This window comes from Balaenoptera musculus, chromosome 9 (genome assembly GCF_009873245.2).
Source record: "Balaenoptera musculus isolate JJ_BM4_2016_0621 chromosome 9, mBalMus1.pri.v3, whole genome shotgun sequence".
Lineage (NCBI taxonomy): Eukaryota > Metazoa > Chordata > Mammalia > Artiodactyla > Balaenopteridae > Balaenoptera > Balaenoptera musculus.
In genome coordinates this window covers 87,269,479-87,291,352 of record NC_045793.1, presented here as the reverse complement: position 1 = coordinate 87,291,352, position 21,874 = coordinate 87,269,479, and the positions used below count along the sequence as shown (strand labels likewise).

The 21,874-nt window shown below is 42.2% G+C and overlaps 2 protein-coding genes across 7 annotated transcripts in view; one reads left to right on the top strand and one right to left on the bottom strand.

Moving 5' to 3' along the window:
* CCDC146 (coiled-coil domain containing 146) overlaps positions 1-9,229 on the top strand; it is a 138,554-nt gene extending 129,325 nt beyond the window's left edge. The window contains exons 16-19 of the mRNA XM_036864252.1: positions 2,812-2,940; positions 3,474-3,611; positions 7,196-7,444; positions 8,793-9,229. Of these exons, the coding sequence (XP_036720147.1) occupies positions 2,812-2,940; positions 3,474-3,611; positions 7,196-7,444; positions 8,793-8,996 (720 nt within the window). The 3' untranslated portion in view covers positions 8,997-9,229. The remainder of the gene's footprint in view (positions 1-2,811; positions 2,941-3,473; positions 3,612-7,195; positions 7,445-8,792) is intronic.
* A 99-nt stretch (positions 9,230-9,328) lies between these two features.
* LOC118901066 (gamma-secretase activating protein) overlaps positions 9,329-21,874 on the bottom strand; it is a 92,674-nt gene continuing 80,128 nt past the window's right edge. For 3 of the 6 annotated variants that reach the window (XM_036864089.1, XM_036864087.1, XM_036864090.1), the window contains 7 exons: positions 20,939-21,009; positions 20,367-20,461; positions 15,640-15,759; positions 14,060-14,121; positions 12,416-12,517; positions 12,162-12,261; positions 11,631-11,761 (listed from right to left, as the gene is read on the bottom strand). In XM_036864089.1, coding sequence (XP_036719984.1) covers positions 11,670-11,761; positions 12,162-12,261; positions 12,416-12,517; positions 14,060-14,121; positions 15,640-15,759; positions 20,367-20,461; positions 20,939-21,009 — 642 coding nt within the window. In that variant the 3' untranslated portion in view covers positions 11,631-11,669. Of the gene's footprint in view, positions 11,762-12,161; positions 12,262-12,415; positions 12,518-14,059; positions 14,122-15,639; positions 15,760-20,366; positions 20,462-20,938; positions 21,010-21,874 lie in introns of all 6 variants that reach the window. The other 3 variants (XR_005021285.1, XM_036864086.1, XM_036864088.1) reach the window with 3 other exon arrangements.

The window sequence follows — 21,874 nt, the reverse complement described above, 5'->3', positions numbered from 1 at the left end:
AGCCCTGAATTAGAAGGATTGGCTGGAACATCCCCCAGGCCTCCCCCAGGTCTCCCCCAGAGCCTCCCCAGGATTCCTGCAGCTCTGACTCCTGCTTCCAATTAGTGGTTCCTTTGGGGGATCCGCTCATCATCTTGACACACAGAGACTGGGCCACTTCTGTGCCACTTCAGTGCAGACTCGGGACTGGTTCCTCCTTCCGCCTACACCTACACAAGACCATTCATGCCAGGCCTGTGTCTGTGAACTGACTTTATTGAACAATTGGGGCACCAGTGTGAGGGGGTACATTAAAGAAATGCAAAGAACTTCAAATTAAGTATCAGACAAGTATGCCTTCCCACGCCACCACTGGGAACAGTCCCCCAGGTGTACTACCCCATGCAGCGCCCTAGCCTAGTTCCATTTCACTGGCTTGTCTTTCCATCTTTCACCCCCCATCTCCCCTCCACAGCCTTACCATCCCAGATTGCCCCCCAGGCACCCCACGCTTGTCTCACTCTGTTTTACAGAATAATTTGGCTCTCTCTAGGTCTTTCCCAGCACACACTTTCAAGGCCATCTTTGCCCATGCTATATGATCAACATGCCCAGCAGAACAAAAGGACTTTAAATCCAGTAAGATCCATGACAGAAAAAAATTCACTCTGTATTATGTAAGAATTTTACTTGTGTTAATTGCAAATTAATACTTCTATTCAATAGATTAAAATAGATAAAATTAGTTCTTCTTAAAATATATATATATATATACACTTAGCATTTATTATATAAAACCAGTAATCCGGTATAAAATATGAATTCAGTTTACCCAAGAGGAAAATACTATGCATTCAATGATAGTACACCCTGCTTGGTGTGAGCATTTATCATTCTCACTGCACATGAACTGAAGCATAGAGACTATGTGTTATCATCAGCTCCCTGTTCTACCAGAGTTAGTTCTAAGCTTAAGAACAGTGGAATAGAAAGTTTCGCATTAGTCTTCAGACTGCACCTCATTATTTAATTGTATACTCAGCACTAATCACGTGGGCCCTTTGAAGGATATGGTGTGAAATTTCAAGCTTCAAGCACGTTGTTTTTGTACGTTGCCATGTAGTGCCAGATCTCTCTCATATCCTGTTATTTGCTATAGCTACAGTGTTTTGTGTTTTTTTTTCAGTCTTCCCCTTTTTTGTATCATTTTCAGAATTCTCTTAAGGTTTGCTTTTTTTTGGTTGCTTGAAAGTTTTTAATCGTCCAAGGATGATCATAAGGACATATGATAATCCAAGGATTATCATAAGTCACATTTTCCTGCAATATTTTACTTGTAATAATAGCCTGTTTTTAGGGCTCCTGGAAGTCATGTGAACTGTTTTAGGACACAAGAGCACTATTTTATATCGAAAAAGGATACAGTTTTTCCTCAAAGCCCCATGGGGAAATAAGATCAATCAAGGCACCACTTTGATAAGCAAGCACCATATATTTTTTCTTATCTAATTTCCTAATTAACAAAAGGAGACATTAAATGTTGTTAATAACAAAAAATACACATACATGGATACTTTAACTCCCTGTTAAGGGCAATTAAGTGTGGAGAGACAGGAAGAAAAAAATTATTCATGTCACCATTTGAAATTCTTTTTTTTTTTTTTTTTTTTAATTTTACGTATTTATGTATTTATTTATGGCTGTGTTGGGTCTTCGTTTCTGTGCGAGGGCTTTCTCTAATTGTGGCAAGCGGGGGCCACTCTTCATCGCGGTGCGCGGGCCTCTCACTATCGCGGCCTCTCTTGTTGTGGAGCACAGGCTCCAGACGCGCAGGCTCAGCAATTGTGGCTCACGGGCCCAGTTGCTCCACGGCATGTGGGATCTTCCCAGACCAGGGCTCGAACCCGCGTCCCCTGCATTGGCAGGTGGATTCTCAACCACTGCGCCACCAGGGAAGCCCCTAAAATTCTTTTTGTCGGGAGGAGGAGAATAAGTTTAAAAATTTAAAGTACTCTAAATATATTATCTCGTTTAATGGATCGATCCCATGAGTTTGGGACTTATTTTCCCATTTGATAGTTGAGGAAACTAAGGTTGAGAGAAGATAAATGATTTGCCTGCGATTATACAGATTCTCAGTAGAAAAGCTACAAGTGATGACTTGGTTTTCCCTGTGTTCTGCATCTCTCCCTATAAAACAGCTAAGTGTGGTTGCCACTCCTGCTTGAGGATTTCTGTATTGCTTCATCCACCTCCAAAGTCTCACTGAGTCAACAAATATAGCTGATATATAAAACATTACATTGGGTGTTTCCCAAAAAAGATACAAATAGTTCAGGCTATTCCTCACAGACTGTACGCTGTGTTGACCTAGTAATTAAGAATTTTACTCTTCTTTGGGAAGCCATTAAGCCTATTGCCAGCAAAGGGTTTTAAACTGGAGTCTAGTATGTTGTGTACCCTGCACGCTGTGCTGTCTACCTTGGCCCCTGTAACAACATGCGATAAAGAGGTCAAGTCTGTATAGTCGGAGCTCTGCAACCACACAGCATCCCGTGAGTATAACACAAAACGGGAAGCAATAAAAGGACTGGTTGTAAAGTCAGCTTTTTTTTGATGACCCAGAAGTCACTGCCTTGCTTTGCAGACTCAGTTAACAGGCATCTTCCTCACTGTACCACACGTGAGTAGAAACATTGCTTAACCACAAGTCCCAGCTGATGGGGTGTTAAGAATTCCCTTCCACCTTCGCCTGGAAAGACCCTAAAGACCTTGGGGTATGTGACTTTAAGATTTACTGAGCAAAGTTACTGTTTCTTTCTTGTTTAATAGTTTTCGCAGTGTACAGACAGAATAAAAGACCTGGAGAAACAGTTTATAAATCCTGAGGGTGAGAACAGAACACGCTTCCTTCCAGGGAAAGATATGACCGAAGAAGAAATGATCAAAAAAATGGATGCGGTAAATGTCCTTTCTTAAAATAGCATCTATTAGCCCCTGTTGATCAGTGTCACAGATATCTGTGGTACAGTTTCATGTTATACAGATTTATCCCTCATTATTCTAGTCACTAATATAGTCCTTTCATTGCAATCTAGTAACAAAACCTAAGCTTGACTTTAGATGCTTGCCAAAAAAGTTAAAACCTGAGTGCTTTCAAAATGCCCATCTCTGTCTCACAGCCCATAGGAGCAATTTTGGCATCTTGAGTGGATTAATTTGTCTTCCTGATGGGAGCATATCAGAGGAATGGCAACGTGGAAGCTCGAAGGAGCTGAGAGGGCCATTCTTTGCCATGGGGAGGAAGAAGTGCCACAGCTCTCGGGGGCAGGGTGTCAGGGGGTGAGGGGAAGTCTTGACTTCGTCCAGTTTAAAGAACTTCTAGAGTTATGAAGGCAAGGTGTCTTCATTAAGGGGGAAAAATAGTGCTCTAATTAGGAAAGATTTTGACTTGCATGACTTTTTTTTCCTATTGCAATTCTTTTCGACCGTAGCTGGAACTACAGCTGGCCAAGCAGGAGGAGAAGTTGCTGGAGAAGGATTTCATCTATGAACAGGTCTCCCGGCTCACGGACAGGCTCTGCAGCAAAACGCAGGCCTGCAAGCAGGACACACTGCTCTTAGCCAAGAAGGTCTGCCCAAGTCCCCGCCTCCTCTCTTCTGCCCTTCCTCCTCTATCACCTTCCATTTTCCACAGACTGCTTCATTAATTGGGGGAAGGCCTGGAGAGATTAGGCTTTATGAATAGATAAAGACAAAGAATTAAAATTTAAAATGTAAAGATGACTCTTAGAGAATTGTCCAAGATAAGTTTCAGTCTTGTTCCCTGAATGAATTCTCATTACAGTGGGAAATCCTAAACCTTTCAATGACAGTATACAGGTTCACTTAACAAGGGTACCTACTCAAATATGACAGTCATTATCTTCGTATTTCATGTGCCATGTTAAGTCCTTTCTAGTTCCTTGTGAAGGGAGGGCCTCATTTATCCAGCGGTCTGCATGGGAGCTGCCTGAATCCAGAAGCAGCCAGAAGCCAGCAATGGAAGGGGACCATTAAAGAGAACAGCAGTCACACAACTCCCTGGGGTGGAGCCCCCCCCACCCCCACCCCGCCAAGCCTCACTAGTGAGGAGAGGCCAGTAACATGGGGCTTCCTAATTCCATAAGCTTAAAATACCAGGGCTTCTGATCCAAAGCTACAGGGTCAGGCAGGGACCGCTAGAAGCTATAGCAAGAGCAGCAGCCAGCAGGAGGGAGGCTGGTGATTCGGACGCAGCAGGACTTTGCACCATCAGGCATCAGAGGGTCTGCTGCCTGCTTGGCCTCCCCGGCCCCTTGGAGCATCCCTCTGTGACAGTCCAGGGTTTTTAGTCAGTCATCAGCAGTCACTGGAGCTGCTGAGTGCAAAAGGGAAAGGGACACATTGTGCACACCATGTAGTGTGGGGAGGCAGTTCAGAAGACGCCGTGAATAATGGTGTCACCCACTGTGGGCTCCTGGGGGCAGTGACTGTTCCTTATTCTTAGTTTCCCCAATGCCTCGCATGTGCTGAACTCTAGAAAAACGTTTGTTGAGTAAGTTAACAGTCCTGTTTTAGAAACAGTTCTGGCACACTAAACTACTGTAAATCTCAAGGCTTCTTGGCCATTTTTATTTGCCTTTACACTTCCACTAATAGACTGATGAGGCCAACAGCACCTGTGCCAATCTCAATTTACCTCATAAAATAAGAAATGTTAAGACTCCTTTAGGCTCATGAACGTTGCCTGAATTAGCATGTCCGAAGTTTCTTTAAATGTTGCCTTCCTTTATTTTGCAAAATGAATCTCCCTTTCTTTGGGGGAAGTTGGTTTTTGCTGAGGCCTGCTTGTCAAAGCTGATGGTAGAGTCCCTCCACAAGTCAACTGTTAAGCCAGAGAAACACAAATGGGAGCTGCCGAGACCGTCCACATGACCAGGAAGTTTCCAGAATTACTGAGTCCTGTCCTCATGATTTATCTCCCTTTCCGTTCCCCACTTTCCATGCTCTCTACCTGGCTTTCTTCCTCCTCCATTTAAAATAATCTCCTTAGAATAGGCAGAGCTGGAAGACAGAAAGACATTCAGATCCCAGATCTGTGATTTACCAGCACTACCAAGTGACATTGAGAAAGATACATAAATGGTCTTAAAACTCAGTTTCCTGATCTGTGAAATGGGTGTGATATCAGCTAAAGTGGTGGCAAGCATCACATAGTTGAGCAGAAGTGGCCTGGCCCTTGCGGGTGTTCAACAAGGTTGCACATCTCATCTCTCATCTCTCTTAGAGAGCTTATGGCTCCTCTTACAAGTTTCCCAAATGAACAGAAAATGGGAAATCTCAGCAAAGACTCAGAGGACCCAGAATAATACCATCCTTTTTTTTTTTTTTTTTTGATTTATGGAGAAGGGAGGTTGGTTAGTTATACATACACTCAAGTGTGCAATGACTAATTAATAAAATTTGAGATAATGACTCATCATTGAAGCTTTGAATGCCTGTCATTTTTATTCAAATTATGCTTCCTGAAAATTAATGCAGTATAGAAGTTATAGAAACTTATATTCCATATTCCCTTAAAGAGACAAAGTTTTCACATAATAATTGGTCATTATATTTTCAGAGGCACGTAAATCACCAGCGGCAACGTTTCTGTAAGCAAATGTACACACAGACCAGTATATACTCTATTAAGAGAAGAAAGTATTTTGAGGTAGAGTGTAGCTTTTGGATGCTCATATTTATGTCTCAATTTACCTTGGTTCAAAGGAATGAACAATTAAAAGAGACTAAGAATTTATTCATTCCTTCATTCAACAAATATTCAATTTTAATTTTGTCTCCTATATTCTAAGCAGTGGGAACCTCATGAATAAAACAAACAGTCCCGGGCTTCCCTGGTGGCGCAGTGGTTGAGAATCTGCCTGCTAATGCAGGGGACACGGGTTCGAGCCCTGGTCTGGGAAGATCCCACATGCCACGGAGCAGCTGGGCCCGTGAGCCACAACTACTGAGCCTGCGCGTCTGGAACCTGTGCCCCGCAACGGGAGGGGCCGCGATAGTGAAAGGCCCGCGCACCGCGATGAAGAGCGGTCCCCGCACCGCGATGAAGAGTGGCCCCCACTTGCCATAACTAGAGAAAGCCCTCGCACGAACCGAAGACCCAACACAGCCAAAAATAAAAATAAATAAATAAATAAAGTAGCTATATAATTTCTAAAAAAAAACAAACAAACAGTCCTTGTCCCCATGAAGACTACGTTCTTATAGGATGATAGGCTATAACCAAATAACCAAATACATTTATATTATAATGTCAGTAGTGAAAGGATATGAAGAAGTAATAAGGCAGGGTAATGTGACACTGAGTGTTGGCGGGTGGCGGGAGTCACCTCTTACTGCCTCACCAGCCTTCGGCCACACTGAAAGGCCGTGCTGTGGGCTAGAAAGCTTACAGGAACCACCAATTCCAATTTTACTTCCTTTCTGTCTTTTAAAATCAATTTTCCCACCTAGTCTTATCTTTTAATTATTTGATAATAAATAGCTTATATGAAAAGGTAAGCGTGCACACGCACACACACACACACACACATACAACTAGGAACATTTCATTTCAAATTACTGGCCAGACTGCCCAGTTCAGCTCATGCTCGCTTATGACCTCATAATGATGCATCCTGGGAATTATGATCAATAATACAAACACACTGAAGTGTGATAGTTTCCATTAAAAATCATCACGGATGCTGATTATCTTATTTAAGCAAGTGTATTAATAACTAATACTATTCTGTTCTACCAGATTTTTCCCCCCTGCATAAGTGGCAAACTAATAACATGGCAAAATTAGGCCAGAACTTAGACATCAAGAATACCTTTTCCCTTGTCCTTATCACCTCTTAAAAATAGAGACACTAAACTATTCCCCTCAATACTACCCACCTGGAAATCCAGTAACTAGATGAACAGATCTGTTTCTTCTCCCTCCTCCTTGTCCTTATTTCACAGCCAGGGTGTTGGGCTGAATCTCTGAGGTCTCCTCCAGTTCTTATTCTCTGTGAATTCCCACTTAAACTTTCCTTCCGTCAGGCAAGAATGCCCCCTACCATCAGAGACAGCCAGAAGCCTACCATTTTCTTCAAGTCTTCATGGAATGTATACATAGGCTAAGCCTTGGGCTTTTTAATTCTAGATGAATGGCTACCAGAAAAAGATCAAAGATGCTACTGAAAAAATGATGGCTCTTGTTGCTGAGCTGTCCATGAAACAAGCTATGGCCATTGAACTCCAGAAGGAAGTCAAGGAGAAAGAAGACTTCATCCTCACTTGCAATTCCAGGATGGAAAAGGGTCTGCCCCTCAATAAAGAGATTGAGAGAGAATGGCTGAAAGTACTTCGAGATGAAGAAATGTATGCCTTGGCCATCGCTGAAAAGTCTCGGGTAAGCTATGGCTTCTACGTTGCATTTGTAAAATGTGCCGGGAAGGGCTGCTGCAGGGGTTGTCAATCCTCCCAAAATATATGAAAATGTTCTACTCTACCACACACATAGGCCCAGCAAGTCATTAGAAATAAGTTTTGCTTTTTAAAGATATTATGTAGGCAAGCAAAGTACAACAGTCCAAAGGGTCAGAATATTCCCTGGAGAACACTGGGCGGGCACCAAGTCCCACCCCACAGTCTTCTATCGTGGGCTCGTATGGTGAAGACCAGGACCTCCCATTGGCATGGCAATGACCAGGCTGGCATTGGTTTTATCCTAGGTCTCTAATCTCTGTCTTTGCCCCCTGGCTCAGACCATACCTTACTCTTCTATGTCCATCTGCTGTGGCCACCACAGCATATTGTGAGGCCTCAAGCATATTATGGTTGTCACAGGCTTCTGCAGACTCTGCACCTGGTGCAGAAGCTACGATTAGGCTTCAGTACCACCCTTCTCCCACCAAAGACCTAAGTCTATCACTGACCACCTACACACTGGGGGCTCAGTTCTTATTCCTACTCCCATGACCTTTCAATAATCTTAGAGTGGAATTAGGCATCTCTTTCTGAGGAGACTACATCCTGGGGACCTATAACTCACTCTCAGACTACAGAGCAGACATCCCCAGAAGATCACTATTCCCTCCCTAACCCAAGAAAAAGGTGCATTCCAAACACATACTATGAATTCCTGAAAACAGGGTCTGATTTGTCATTCCCACGCTGCCTGGGATTATATTCTTGAGGGCATTCAGATTTTACCTGTGGTGTCCCAGCTGTCATTTACCTGTCTCCATTTTTTCAAATTCTTTTTAATGCTATAAGAGATTCCTCTGTTTTCCAGAAACACAGGCAGAATCTTGAGACTCAAAGCAAGCTGCTGACCGCTTCTCTCCACTGGTTCTACTTTACTCCTTATCTCCTCCTTTGTACCATTTGCTCACCAGGGACCTACCAAAGGAAACAGATTATCCTGCCTTTGTCACAAACATGGAAATAATTAGTGCTTAATGAAAGATAGTGACTTTGGAATGTAGCAAATTTAGGTCCCACCAACCAGTTTATGGTAAACCCTAAACCCCAGGAGTAGAGTGATGCTTGAGCAACATGGGTCATTCCAATGAGACGAAATGTGTGTGCGGGTGTGCATGTTTGGTGACACACCCTCACACCCTTCTGTCCCTTTGGGGAATATCGGCCAGCAAGCATAGCCGAAGGCTGCTCAGACCCAGCTGTGTCTGATGGGCCCTGAGGACGAAGCGACTTTGAGTTTTCAAAAACTGAAAAGGATAAATCATTCTTTGCAGGAGTTCTTGGAAGCAGAAAATCGCCAGCTGCCCAATGGTGTTTACACAACTGCGGATCAGCGTCCGAATGCCTACATCCCAGAGGCAGAGTCCACTCTTCCTCTGCCAAAACCGTATGGCGCTTTGGCTCCTTTCAAGCCCAGTGAACCTGGGGCCAATATGAGGCACATAAGGAAACCTGTTATAAAGCCGATTGAAATCTGAACATGTGAACCAACCCAGGCTTCTCAAGGAGGCACTTCAACCAGGCTTCTTCACATCCACAGCTGGAAAACGTCAGCATAATAGCTCTAAATTACAGAGTAGCCGCAACGTATGCTTCCTTCCTATCACACTCACCAATTTCTTTTTCACTCTGTCTCTTGATTACATTTCAGAAATATATAGTAGACTGGGTGCTATAAAAATGCAATAAAAATAAATACCTTTTCAGCGAAGTACAGAAATTGGCAGAGTGGTCTTTGTTTATTAAAGAAAAGCAGATCCTGTTCAATATACTCACTTTTAAGAAAAAGAAAGAATGGCTGAAAAGAAAAATAGCCCAAGTATTGCAGGGGCATAACTCACTTGGTTAAATAAATAGTTGCATTGCAAGTTGATGTGAGTAAAACTAAACTGAGTGAAAAGCAGTAGGGAAGCTTGTCTTTTTAAAAGTGATGTTATAGTGATTCTTTTTACAAATAAAGAATCCTTTTGGGCAAAAACAATTATGCCCTAATTTATCTTTCTTATAAATCTAGATTTTCCACAATGTTATATGCAAATACACTTGTGATTACTTTGTTCTGATACCAGATTTTTCAAAATTTCAATGAAGATATTTATAATTTTGCATGTGAAAGAGAAAATGAGGCCAGTTCCACTGATTTCATTACTCTAATATTATTGTATTTCACCCAAGTATGTTTTGCTAATTCTGTTTAGTTTCTCACATAAAAATATAAAAGTAGATTTGAAACCGGTGATTTTACATTCATTAACATGCTCAAACTATTGTTATTTCATATTGTTATCAGTTATGAATTTCATTTCACGACTCTGGGAGTGAGAAATATCACATTCATTTATTTTGCTAAATCAAACAAAATCTGTTCCAAGCCCCCACCCTGACAGAATGGAGGGAAATTGAATCTCATTCTCAGTCTAGGAGTCCTGAATCTAACCTGACTGCTTTGTGAAGTCATTAAAAAGCAATTCCTTGAGAGAGCCTGTAACAAGTAACGCTGTATAAGCTGTGTGCTTAATGCAAAGAAATACTGCATACTTACACACAGTTGCTGTGTTGTAGGATCAGTAATTAGGGATTCAAAAAATAAACACATAGGAAGTTTAAATACATAGGAAGGAAAAATAATTTTTAAAAATTACAAAGGTTTGGACGCTTAAATATTACAACGTGTGCTACTGGTCCAGAGGGTGAGATGCCAATGTGCACTGGAATGGCCAGGGAGCACAGTCAGATGGAACTTTTTATCTGGCCCTTAAGCATAAATAAGATTTTAATAAGTGGAGGGGATTCCAGGAGGGGGAAATCGCCTGAGCAAGACTTGGAAGTAAGAAGACAGAAGTTCTGTTCAAGGCCCAGTGAGCGAGGCTGGTTGGAACAGAACGTTCGTACTGGGGAAGTGTATAAGGCCAGAATTTGGGAGATCTTGAATGTCAAAGAGTTTGGATTTTATCCTGTAATAAATGGCAAGCGACTGAAGGATTATGAGCAGAGGGGTGACAGGATCAAACTACTGTTTATCTCAAATATGCATCGGATGAATTAGACTTCAGAAAGCAACAGAAACAACCCAGGTGTGAAGAGGAAAGCGTAGGGAATGAAAAATAATGACCTTATCAAGAGGAAAAACCAGCACCGCCTTGCTGATATGGCTCCAAGACTTTGAGCTTCAGTGACCATGAAATATTTGGCCTAAATGGGAAATTCTGTAGGAGAGGATAATTTTTAGAATATAATGATGATTTTAGAAAAGCTGAATTATTATGCTGGCTAGTGATATTTGTAATCTTTAAAATTTCACAAGTTCACTGAGGGAAACGGTGTGAAGATAGGAAAGCAAAGGGTTTTGGGCTTACCCCAGGAAGCAACTGTATTTATGGTCAGAACGTCACTGTAGAAGAGAGAGGGAGAAAAAAAGAAAAGTGGGAGAACTCGTTAGATGTCATGGGGGTCTTTGGGTGAACATGTTCATGGAGTCATGATTCTTGGTGGGAATAAAAGGCTATGTTCAAAGAACAAAGGAGTTAGGCTAAAACTTTCAGTGTTTTTTTAAATGACAAGATATTACTAAATCAAACTTTTATAAAAATAACTTTACAATATTAAATACAGTTCCATCTGAATGTGCACGAAGACAAATCCTACTCTATGTATGTATAAACTGTTGTATTTTACAAATTATTCCCTACTAGAATTAGCAGATGTGACTTAGTCCAAATTCAGTTTTTTAAAAAGTATCTAATTTCCAAATAGAGTTTTTCTGCAACTTGTAATTTTTCTGCTTGTCATATGCTATTTTCAGTGACACAGCTAATTTTTGTTTTTCTAAGCACTGTTCCTACATTTTTAAAGTATATTTTATTTCAGAGTATAATAGAAACTAGCTTTTGGCCTATGAAAGCACTAGGAAGATCAGCCACTAGGAAGAGCATTATTTATGCCATTGCATGCCCCCTTGGACTGGTTGTCATTTCTCTACACTTGACTGTCTAGTTCTGTCTGAACAAAGTACCAAACTGAAATTCAGATGGCTCAACAATGTATTCTGATTTTGGTTACCAGTTTAAAATATTGCTAAAGAATTCTCAACGGAAGTAGAGCTAATGAGCAAGATAAAAATACTGGAAGCTGATATAACTGCATTTTCTCTTTTATAAGCCTAAAAGCATTGTGGTGTGTTTCAGAGCTGCTTCCTCTACAAATTTTGCGTCCACGTTGTCATGTCCTTCAAAAGCATACAGAGCTGAAAGGAAAAAGAGAGAGAAGAGTTACTATGAAGCCATAGAACATTTATTATATTGTGCCCACGCCTCACTGAAATCATAATTATTTTATATTTTAGTAAAACACATTATTCTGAGAATGTGTTGTTAAAATTTATTAAACCTCAGCACCAAGAAAGGCCATTCACACCAACCAAATGGGTTTTTAACCTCTTAATTCCTTTTAAAACCTGAAAGGTGGTTATTCCTTTGGTAATTTAGGTAGTAAATTGTGTATTGCTAATTAAAACCTATTGCAAGAAGATCCTACTTATAATTAAGGGATATTTTGGCAAGAAAAAGGTACACAGAAGTGTATAGAGACTGACTGATGTGTCAGGGGAAAAACAGGAAAATCCTGAGAGCAGAGGAGTGACTTACCTGGATTGGAGGACTCAATATCTGTCAGTATTTCAATGAAGTAGTTCAGAGGCAGAAATTCTACACTGAATGATGACTTGTCCATCATAGAACTCCGGGGCTAAAAGGGAAACGGCTGTGGTATCAGTTGATTCTCCAAAACAAGCACAAACTTAAAGTGATGAGAACTACAACCGCTGTCCATAGGGATATGTTAAAATGGGCAAAGAGGTTCCAAAATCATTTAGCGGGGCCTCTGCTCCACACAGGCTCACCTGTTTGTTATAGTTCTGAAGCAGTCGCTTTACATGGTTCCGGGAAATAATGTTAGAACTCACAGGATGATCCCAAAGTCGACAGATCTTCTGACCTGTAAGCTATTTTTGCAAATTGAAAAATATGTAGAGGAGGATTTTTAGGGCAGTGGAAATACTCTGTATGATACTACAGTGTTAGATATATCTCCTTATATATTTGTCCAAACTCACAGAATGAACGACACCGAGAGTGAACCCTAATGTTAACTATGGACTTTGGTGATTGTGATGTGCAGTGTAGGTTCATCCAGTGTAACAGATCGACCATTCTGCTGGGGGATGCTGATAATAGGGGAGACTGTGCATATGTGGAGGAAGGGGGTGTATAGGAAAACTCTGTACCTTCCACACTAAAAAATTTAAGTCAATAATAAAAATAAAAAGATGGAAAAATACAGAGAGGAGAATATAGCTCACAGCATTAAGTTAATTTATCCTATATCAATTCATAATTTTTTAAAATGTATTCCAGCTAGTGAGTCTAAAAGACAGACTCTTTATGGTTAATGACCTTGGAGAAAGGCCATTTCCTATGAGGTATGCTTCTGAATTTTGAATAAATACTCCCTTAAATGCGACTCTGAGGAAAGCATTTTGTGTACCGAGGCTGCCAAACTCTTCTTCTGAAATGGTGTTCATCTGTTACTCTTCAACACTGAGTATCTGCATGCCAACCCTACGTGATATTTTGATATGAAGCTAAAGGTTATGGGCATGTACTCTGCCAGTGTCTCGCCCAGAAAATTTTCATTCCCTAAGGGTATAAGGCAAAAAAAAAAAAAATCAAATTTAGAGACCAAACTAAATGTTTAGAGATATTCCCCAGAGAGATCTAGCCATGGAAAATATGCTTTGTTTTCTATTCTTGCCTCTGCCTCAGTAAGCCTGTGAGGGCAAGAAGGTGTTATAAAGCAAGGCGATTAGGTCCAGGAAGGCATCAGACATCCTTCTGTGGGAGGATCGTGCCGGAGATACAAGTGCTCAAGGTATGTAAATGGCACAGAGCTGGCCAAGGCTCTCATGGCCGGGAAGTCCGCAGAGTCAGAGGCTCTGAAGACCTTGCCGTGGAATGTCTGAATTTCACAGCATTTCTGACTCAGAGAGCTACTATACCACACAAAAACAAGGAGTGCCTGTATAACCCTCTCCCTCATGTTTCTCATTTTTCCTTCAACCAGGAATGTTTTCCTGCCGTGGTGCAAACAACAGTGAGAGGAAACGCAGTTCCAGAACCTTCTGACCTCACCTGTACTTCAATTTCTTATCAGTTTAAATGCCAAAAGCACATGTTTCCCCCCTGCCTCCCCTCAGACTCACAGACGTACATATTACTGTGGTTTCCTCAGAGGAGAAAATGGCTAAATGTTCTAGGTGGGCCTGTGCCAAAGCAGCACACACACAGCCAGGGGAGCAAGCACTTGGTAGGCCCAGTGGGAGCAGTGGACAGATGGGTAGGGATGGACAGGGTTTCTTGGAAAGGGCCGAAGGGCGAGACAATTCAATTGACTTCAGCCCAAAGCAAGTAACTGCTCTTCCTGCAAGAAGAAGCTGAAGGAGGGGTACATGCCAAGGCTTAGAAAACAGAATATACTTCAGGATTACCGGAGGAAGCCGCACAATGATGCTGAACTTTACTTTTTCATTTTTCTCTGTATTGTCCAGATCTACAAGAAAGTCAGAAATTGGCAAACAAAATAAAACAAAACAAAAAGAAAAAACCCAGTAATCTCCATTTTAATACCTGAGCAAGCTAATACTTCAGAGCTTCATCCTGGTAATGCATGTCCCAACCTTGTTTTTCAAGCTAAGTCTAACAACACTATGAAAATATTAGTTTGTGTCTCTCTGAATAAAAAAGGGATTTTTTTAACATCTTTATTGGAGTATAACTGCTTTACAATGGTGTGTTAGTTTCTGCTTTATAACAAAGTGAATCAGCTGTACACATACATATATCCCCATATCCCCTCCCTCTTGCGTCTCCCTCCCACCCTCCCTATCCCACCCCTCTAGGTGGACACAAAGCACCGAGCTGATCTCCCTGTGCTATGTGGCTGCTTCCCACTAGCTATCGGTTTTACATTTGGTAATGTATATATGTCCATGCCACTCTCTCACTTTGTCCCAGCTTACCACTCCCCGTCCCCGTGTCCTCAAGTCCATTCTCTAGTAGGTCTGCGTCTTTATTCCCGTCCTGCCCCTAGGTTCTTCAGGACCATTTTTTTTTTTTTTTTAGTTTCCATATATATGTGTTAGCATACGGTATTTGTTTTTCTCTTTCGGACTTACTTCACTCTGTATGACAGACTCTAGGTCCATCCACCTCACTACAAATAACTCAATTTCGTTTCTTTTTATGGCTGAGTAATATTCCATTGTATATATGTGCCACATCTTCTTATCCATTCATCTGTTGATGGACACCTTGGTTGCTTCCATGTCCTGGCTATTGTAAATAGAGCTGCAGTGAACACTGTGGTACGTGACTAAAACGGGATTTCTTAATGAAGCTGCTGCTCTGTATCAGGGAACAGCGTTCTGTAACAGGCGGCCAGTCACAGAGCAATTTTGCTGACTAACTTAAAACATACAGCACCTTGAGGAATGGCAAATACTTCAATATATATTAACAAAACTCATCTATAAAATACCACAGTTGAATAATTTAACCAAGAGTCATTACACTACAGACCTTATTTCAAGTTCAAATTCCCATAGGCACTATATCTCTCATTACTTTTCCTTGCATTTCAAGTCTAACTTTGAGAGGACGGACTTAATCAGCTGAAAGTAAGCCATTTCATGACATTTTTCTTGAGAAATAAGCCTTCAGTCTCCTATTCTCAAGTGCCCTCATGTACAGAAAAGGAGTCTAATAGTTGTGTACGGATTGAAAAGCCCTTTGGGGCCTCTTGAAGGGCAAAGGCATGGCAGTCCAAAGGATGGTTACGGGAAATGAACTGTACTCTGCAGGCCAGCTGCGTAATTGTGGAACCCACGCAAAACGAAAATGAGGGGCCCCTCTCCAACTATTAAGAATGTCGAGATTGAATACAGAACATTAAACCCTGCGTGGGCCCCTTCTGAGTGCAGTAGGGCCCCGTGTGACCACAGGTCGCACACCCACAAAGGCAGCCCGGGTGGTGCTGGGGCTGGAACAAGGCAAACTCAGAGCCCCTTACCTTTCATGAGCCTTGTGACAGCTGCTTCTGTGAGAAGCAACACTCCGTTATCAATGTAATGCAGCAGGTTATGCAAAGGCAGACAGTGGACGCCAAGGATCGTGTGCAGAGTGTGAAAACCTAGGATGAGAAACCCGGGGACGGTAGACACGGTCAGCCATCATCTCCGGCCTCCCAGAGGGAATGACTCTGGTGATGGCAATAAAGCACTCAGCTCAGCACTTCGCAGCTAGAGTCAAATAAATGCTCCTTGAAGACAAGGTCCAAGGTTCCTTCTTTCTGTATTACCACAACTAAGTATTGTGCTGGGTATATAGTAAGTTCCCAATAAGCACGTATTCCCTCCACCTTGTATGCCTTCCTAGGCAAAAAGAGAAAAACAGTGCAAGGTCTGCTCAATGAAAATGGTTTTACAGTTTAAAAGGTTTATAATTCTATAAATTATAAATTCTATAATTTATAATAAATTCTATAAATAGAATTTATAATTCTATTCTAATAGAAAAATTAACAGAAGAGCTTCAGACTCCACATGCCCAGGCTAAAGCCTGAGGGACAGGGACCATTTTGCTGCAGGAGAAAATATTTGGACCAGAAGGGGACAGTTTAGATGACTAATCTCTGGGTATGCCCTAGAGAAAGGCTTTTGGGGTCTACTTGGACTAAATCATATAAAAGAAGAACTAAAACGATATTGCCAGATAGCAAATCTATAGGAATTCAGTAGAAAGGCACTCTCAAGGCCTTGGTCAGGGCTAAGTCTAAGTCTCATGGGCAGGGCTACCCAAACTCTCACAGAGCTAGAGCTCTAAGTCCACTATTAATACTAACCGACACAAACAACATCCACGGGAGAAGAAGATATCAGACCGGGAGAGAATCAGAAAAGCCCTCTTGGAAAAGATGGCATGTGAGAGGCGCTTTGAAGGGTTAATGCCATTCCTGAGTGTGGAAATGACGTGAGAGAACATACAGGCTGGAAAAGCAGCAAAAGTCAGGTTTGACCTGAGTAGACAGAGGCCGGAATCATGCTGTGCTGCTTACTAGATGTAGGTCATTAAGCCTTTCCAGCCTCTGTTTCTTCATCCCTCAAGTGGAATCACCAGTACCTTTCCTGCAGGGCTGCTTTGAGAGCTACAGCTAGGTCTGTGAAGAACCTGGCATGTGGTACAACAACGTGACTAACACCAGACAGGTACTGAGGCCTTTCATTTACGCACAGGCTCACGTGATCCTCATATAACACCATGCGGTGGGAACTACCTGATCCCCATTTTATAAATGGGGAAACCAAGATTCACAGGAGCTAAGAAACCTGCCCGGGAAATAGTAAGTGGCAGAGTTAATATTTGAACGCAGGCTGTGGGATTTTAGCCTAGCCTTTTAACCACAACGTTATCCTGCCTCAAGAACTGGTGCTAATGGAACAATACGAACAGAGGCCCAAAGGTGAGAAAGCATGGGGCACATTTAGGAAAGAGTACATGACCCAGCTGGGTTGGAACAGGTGTGCAAGAGGAACGGTGGAAGGTAAGACTGGAAAGGTTCATCTATTCAACAAAACCCCTTCGGCCCGCCAGGCAAGGAGCTGGGTGTGCAGTGATGAGAAGAACAGGCATGACTGCTGCTCGCATCCACCTTCCAGTCTGACAGGGAGACTGACAACCAATTAATCACAAAATAAATATTCCGTTTTTAAAATATGACCAGTTCTATGAAGGGGAAGTACAGGGTGCTCTTAATACATGTGTCACGGGGTTGCATGCTGAATGACAGCAAGGAATTTAGTATTTAGTAAACTCTGGGGAGGCACTGAAAGCTTTTGAGCAGGACTGTTAGAGGATTTGAGTTTTACTTTTGGAATATTAACATGGCAACAGGCAAAGAATGGACCAGAGTGATAGTTTGCTACCGGAGGAATAAAGACCTGTTGGGAAGTGACTGCGTGAACCTGTCCAAGAGGGAACGAGGGCACTGAGAGTAAGAGGGAAGGAAGGGATCATAGGATCATGGCGACGGGTACTGGCTTGGAAACTGATTGGATGTGGATGGGGAATGACGAATACTCGTTGCCTAACCTTAGAGGCTTACATGACAGAGACATGATGGCCAAAGAGAGCTGGGACTTGGATTCAGAGACGTCGTGGAGCTTTCTCTCTCTGAACATGTGAAACATGAGCAGTGGGAGACTGGAGTCCCATGTCCTGGCAACATCGAGGGTCAGATAAAGTTCAGACTCTGCCCTCAAGCAGATGTTAATGGGCTGACAATGGGATGAGTCTACTAACTGCTCTGATTCCAAAAAAAATTAGTGATTTTACTAGCTAATTAACAACATGAGATTTTTCAAATGGATTTGGACAGTCTTCTCAAGATTAAAAAAGTTATGAAATTATTTCTGAGGAAGAGTTTATAGGTTATTGATCCTACAGATTTTCTCGATTCAAAATTCCTCTCTAGCTCTGTGTCCATGTCCTAAAGATCCCTGATGACCCTTTATCCTCCATTCCCAGGGCACAGTCCCAAATTCAACAGCCCATTCCTGGCCTCTTCTCAGCATGGCAGCTCTAAGCAACAGAGCAAACTGGCTACAAGTAGGCATCAGTACCGCAAGAGAGACCTCTTCCAGCCATCTCTAGTCCTCATCCTCCAGGGCTCCTGGCCTCCTCCAGGCAGCAGAGAGAACACACGTCCCTTTTCAACTGTAAATTCTCCAGCTCTAAACTATGACTTCCCTTCTGTGGCCCTCATTCCCTTTTTTCTTTAAGTAACTCCGGTTACAAGTTTCTGACACTTGGAACTCAAACAGTTCTCACTAGTCCGGGGGGCCTGGAAAGCAAGCACATTTACATACATACACACAAAAATACCTGCATTTACACACACGTGCCACCCCCCAACGTGATCCAGTGTCATTTCATATTCGGGAAACAAACATTTCTAAGAAAAGGAGAAAGAGAAACTGCTCTTCCTTACTTGACCCATGGACCAGCCATTAAGTTCTTACTCGTAATAATTCTCAATCACTATGGGTAACATTTTTCTATGTTTTCCCTCCTTATCCATCCCTGTGTAGAAACGCAGTGTTCTGTAGAAAGTTGATTTCTATGATCTCCCAGATATAATATTGTCCCCAGTGAGTCGGTGTCATTTACTTATAAAAGGAGCTTGGAGATCCATGGTGAACAAATCTGAAACTGTCAACCCATTTCTCTACCAGGTCTTTTGTGTTAATGACAAACAATTAAGAATTTAAGCTAGAAAGCCATATATAATTTTCATGAAATCCCTTCACTCTTTCTAGAGGGCACCTCACAATTCATATTCCATTTAAAGCCATCCATTCTCCTCATGAGTGGTCACTTTCAGGTCCCTACAAAGTCACAAGAAACTCCTTTTGTGCCTCCACTACAAGCAGATCTTGTAAGATAAGGCATATGGATAGAGAAAGCATGACGGATTCCAGACTGTACCAGATATATCACAAATGCAGAGAAGTTGAGATGTGCTGTGGGGATTTTCCGGGCCCATAAATAGCCAATGTTTCAATATCAACTAATTCAACTGGAATATAAAATTCAAGAGGCAGCACAGAATAGTAGCTAGAAGCATAGATTTTAGGGTCAGACTCCCTGGATTTGAGCACTGGCTCTGTCGCCTAATAGCTATGTGACTGTAGGCAAGTTACTTAACTTTGCTGTGCCTCAATTTCACCATCTATAAGATGGGAATAATATTAAGTGGAACCATTTGAAAGTGCCGTCTTTGTTGGTCAAAAACTGGTTGGATATTAACAATTTAATATGGTTCAATTTAAGCTCTTATCACTTAGCATCGTTATAAAAATTAAATATGCTAATTTATGTAAAGTACTTACAACAGTACCTAGCACAAAATGGGGACCATATACATGTTGCCTTAAAATGCATGAACAACGGAACAAATTAATGACAGATGGATGGATGGATAGATGTATATGAATGAACTAAATAAAATTGGCTAGTATATATTATATAGTGATAGCTATCATAAAGCTTAAAACTCATCAGAACTTATACATAATAAGCATAAGGCAGGTAGTTTATAGCAAACAGGAGCTTATTTGTTTCTTATAATGAATATTGATTTATATGCACATTTTCCCAACTAGACTTTTGTTAATTTTTGGAATTGCTCTAATTTCTAGCCCAGTACCTGGCATGAAATTGCTCAACAAATGTTTGTTGACTGAATGACAAATGACCAATTAAATGAATGACTGCAGACACATGCACCAAAGGTGTTTTGAGGCCTGATTTGGTCCTTTTTCAAAATCCTAAGGGAAATTTTTAGCTTCCAAGGAACATATAAGAATCTACTCAATTTCTGACACCCTGCCAGACCTACTTCCTCTGAGTGTTAACTTTCTTGATCAGATAAACTAGGCCTGGAGACATCAGAGAAAGATCTCCCTGAATCAGCGCCACTGGTTTTTGAACCAGAAAGTTGCATGGGGACCAGCCTTGGCTCCTAAAGTTGGCGACAAGCTACTGTATAGTTTAATAATCGGAGGAGATCTGGTCGGCAGAGACCAACCTCAGGCCCATCCGTCACAGTGACACCAGACACACAATTTCTCAGACGTAGGAGGCCTCATTCTTAAACTCATAATGCACCAAAGTCCAGAGACTATGTGAAGAAGAAAGAACAAGTTTATTACAACAAAAAACAAAAAAGCCAAGACTTACCAGGAGGCAGAGGTAAAAACAAACTGTTAGTAGCTTCCAAAATCCTGGTCATGATGTGGAAGACCGCAAATTCAGCAGCACTCGCCCGTCTATTGCTGGTCAAAGAAGAAAGGAGCACGTCAGCCAAGCAGCTCATCTGCAAAACCCCATCTGCATGTAAGCAGTAGCTCTGAGTGCCACATCCAGATGGAATTCATGCTAACTGTGAAAGGCTATGCCCCACAGAAAGGTTCACAGATGTGATGATGACCATTGGCCTAATGCCTAGAATCTAACCAGACGGTAGGCACATAAATGATAAACTGCATTAACTTAAATTCCCCTTCTTGGCAGTACTGAGCTCATGTGCCCCTCCCTCCTCATCAGCCAGATGCCAAGGAAAGAGGACAGGTGAAGTAACAGGGGCATAACTTTAAATGTTGAGTTCAGAACTAAGATGGATGGTGTAAGGGCTGGTGAGAGTTACTTTCAACTGGTAAGTTTCAAAAAGGCTTTGCTACTACAGGCAGCAATCAGAGTTGTTTTAGCTCTTTGTACACCATGATAAAATAGAGCAAGAAATACTTGCGTACAGGTGGAGAACCCAGGGATGAAGATTATGTTTCCTCCAACTGGCTTCCAGTATTTGGCAAATGAGATCCAGCTAGAGGGTAAAGACAGTCTGTTAACCTCTGTTCATACCCTTTCCCCTACAAGCTATCCTTCCATAGCTCTGACAGGCATGTTCGGGCAGCTGGCATTCAGGCTGTGCCCAGACACAGAACCAGCCTTTCTGAGGTCAATTCTCAAGCACTGGAATCCCAAATGGAAAGACTGAAAATGTGCAGCTGCGTCTAACAGAGCACCCTCTGTCACTGCGGGCAGTGCCCCAGCTGAGCTTCCCCACCGCTAACCGGCCCCATCGCTCACAAACACAGGCCCTCAATCACAGGCCCTTATCCATCAGTGAAGGTCAAGTGCAACAGAGTTCGCCCTAGGCCTGTTATGTGGCAAGGGTGACATAGCTGACAGCTGACAGAGGAAAGGCGGTTCTGAATAGAATGGAGGTCCTGGGCATGGGCTGCGGAGCAAAACTAGTTCCAAGTCCAGGTTCTGCATTTTACTCGTTTGCCAGCAACAGGGCAATCTCCGAGGAGCCGTTATCAGGACCACAAATCCATGCATTGCACGTGTAGGCAAAGGACAGGGGGCAAAATTAGGAAGAGTTTCCATATGAGCACAGACAGACACTATTTATTCTCAATGACATAGATTCTCAGTTTCTCTTTGGCTGAAATCAGGTAAGATAACACATAAAAGCAATATAATCAGGTTTTGCAGCAACTTCCTCGGATTTATTTTCTAAAGGCTGTCCAGCCGCTCTCCTGGGAGGGGACGGGGAGACTCAGCTGTTTGCTGCTGGGCAGGGTGGGCAGCTTTGGCATCAATCAGTGACTGCTGAGTTGGAAAGACAGGGGCGACGAGTTTTCTGAGACCTCATCACTACCATTTCTGGTCCTATTGGTTCT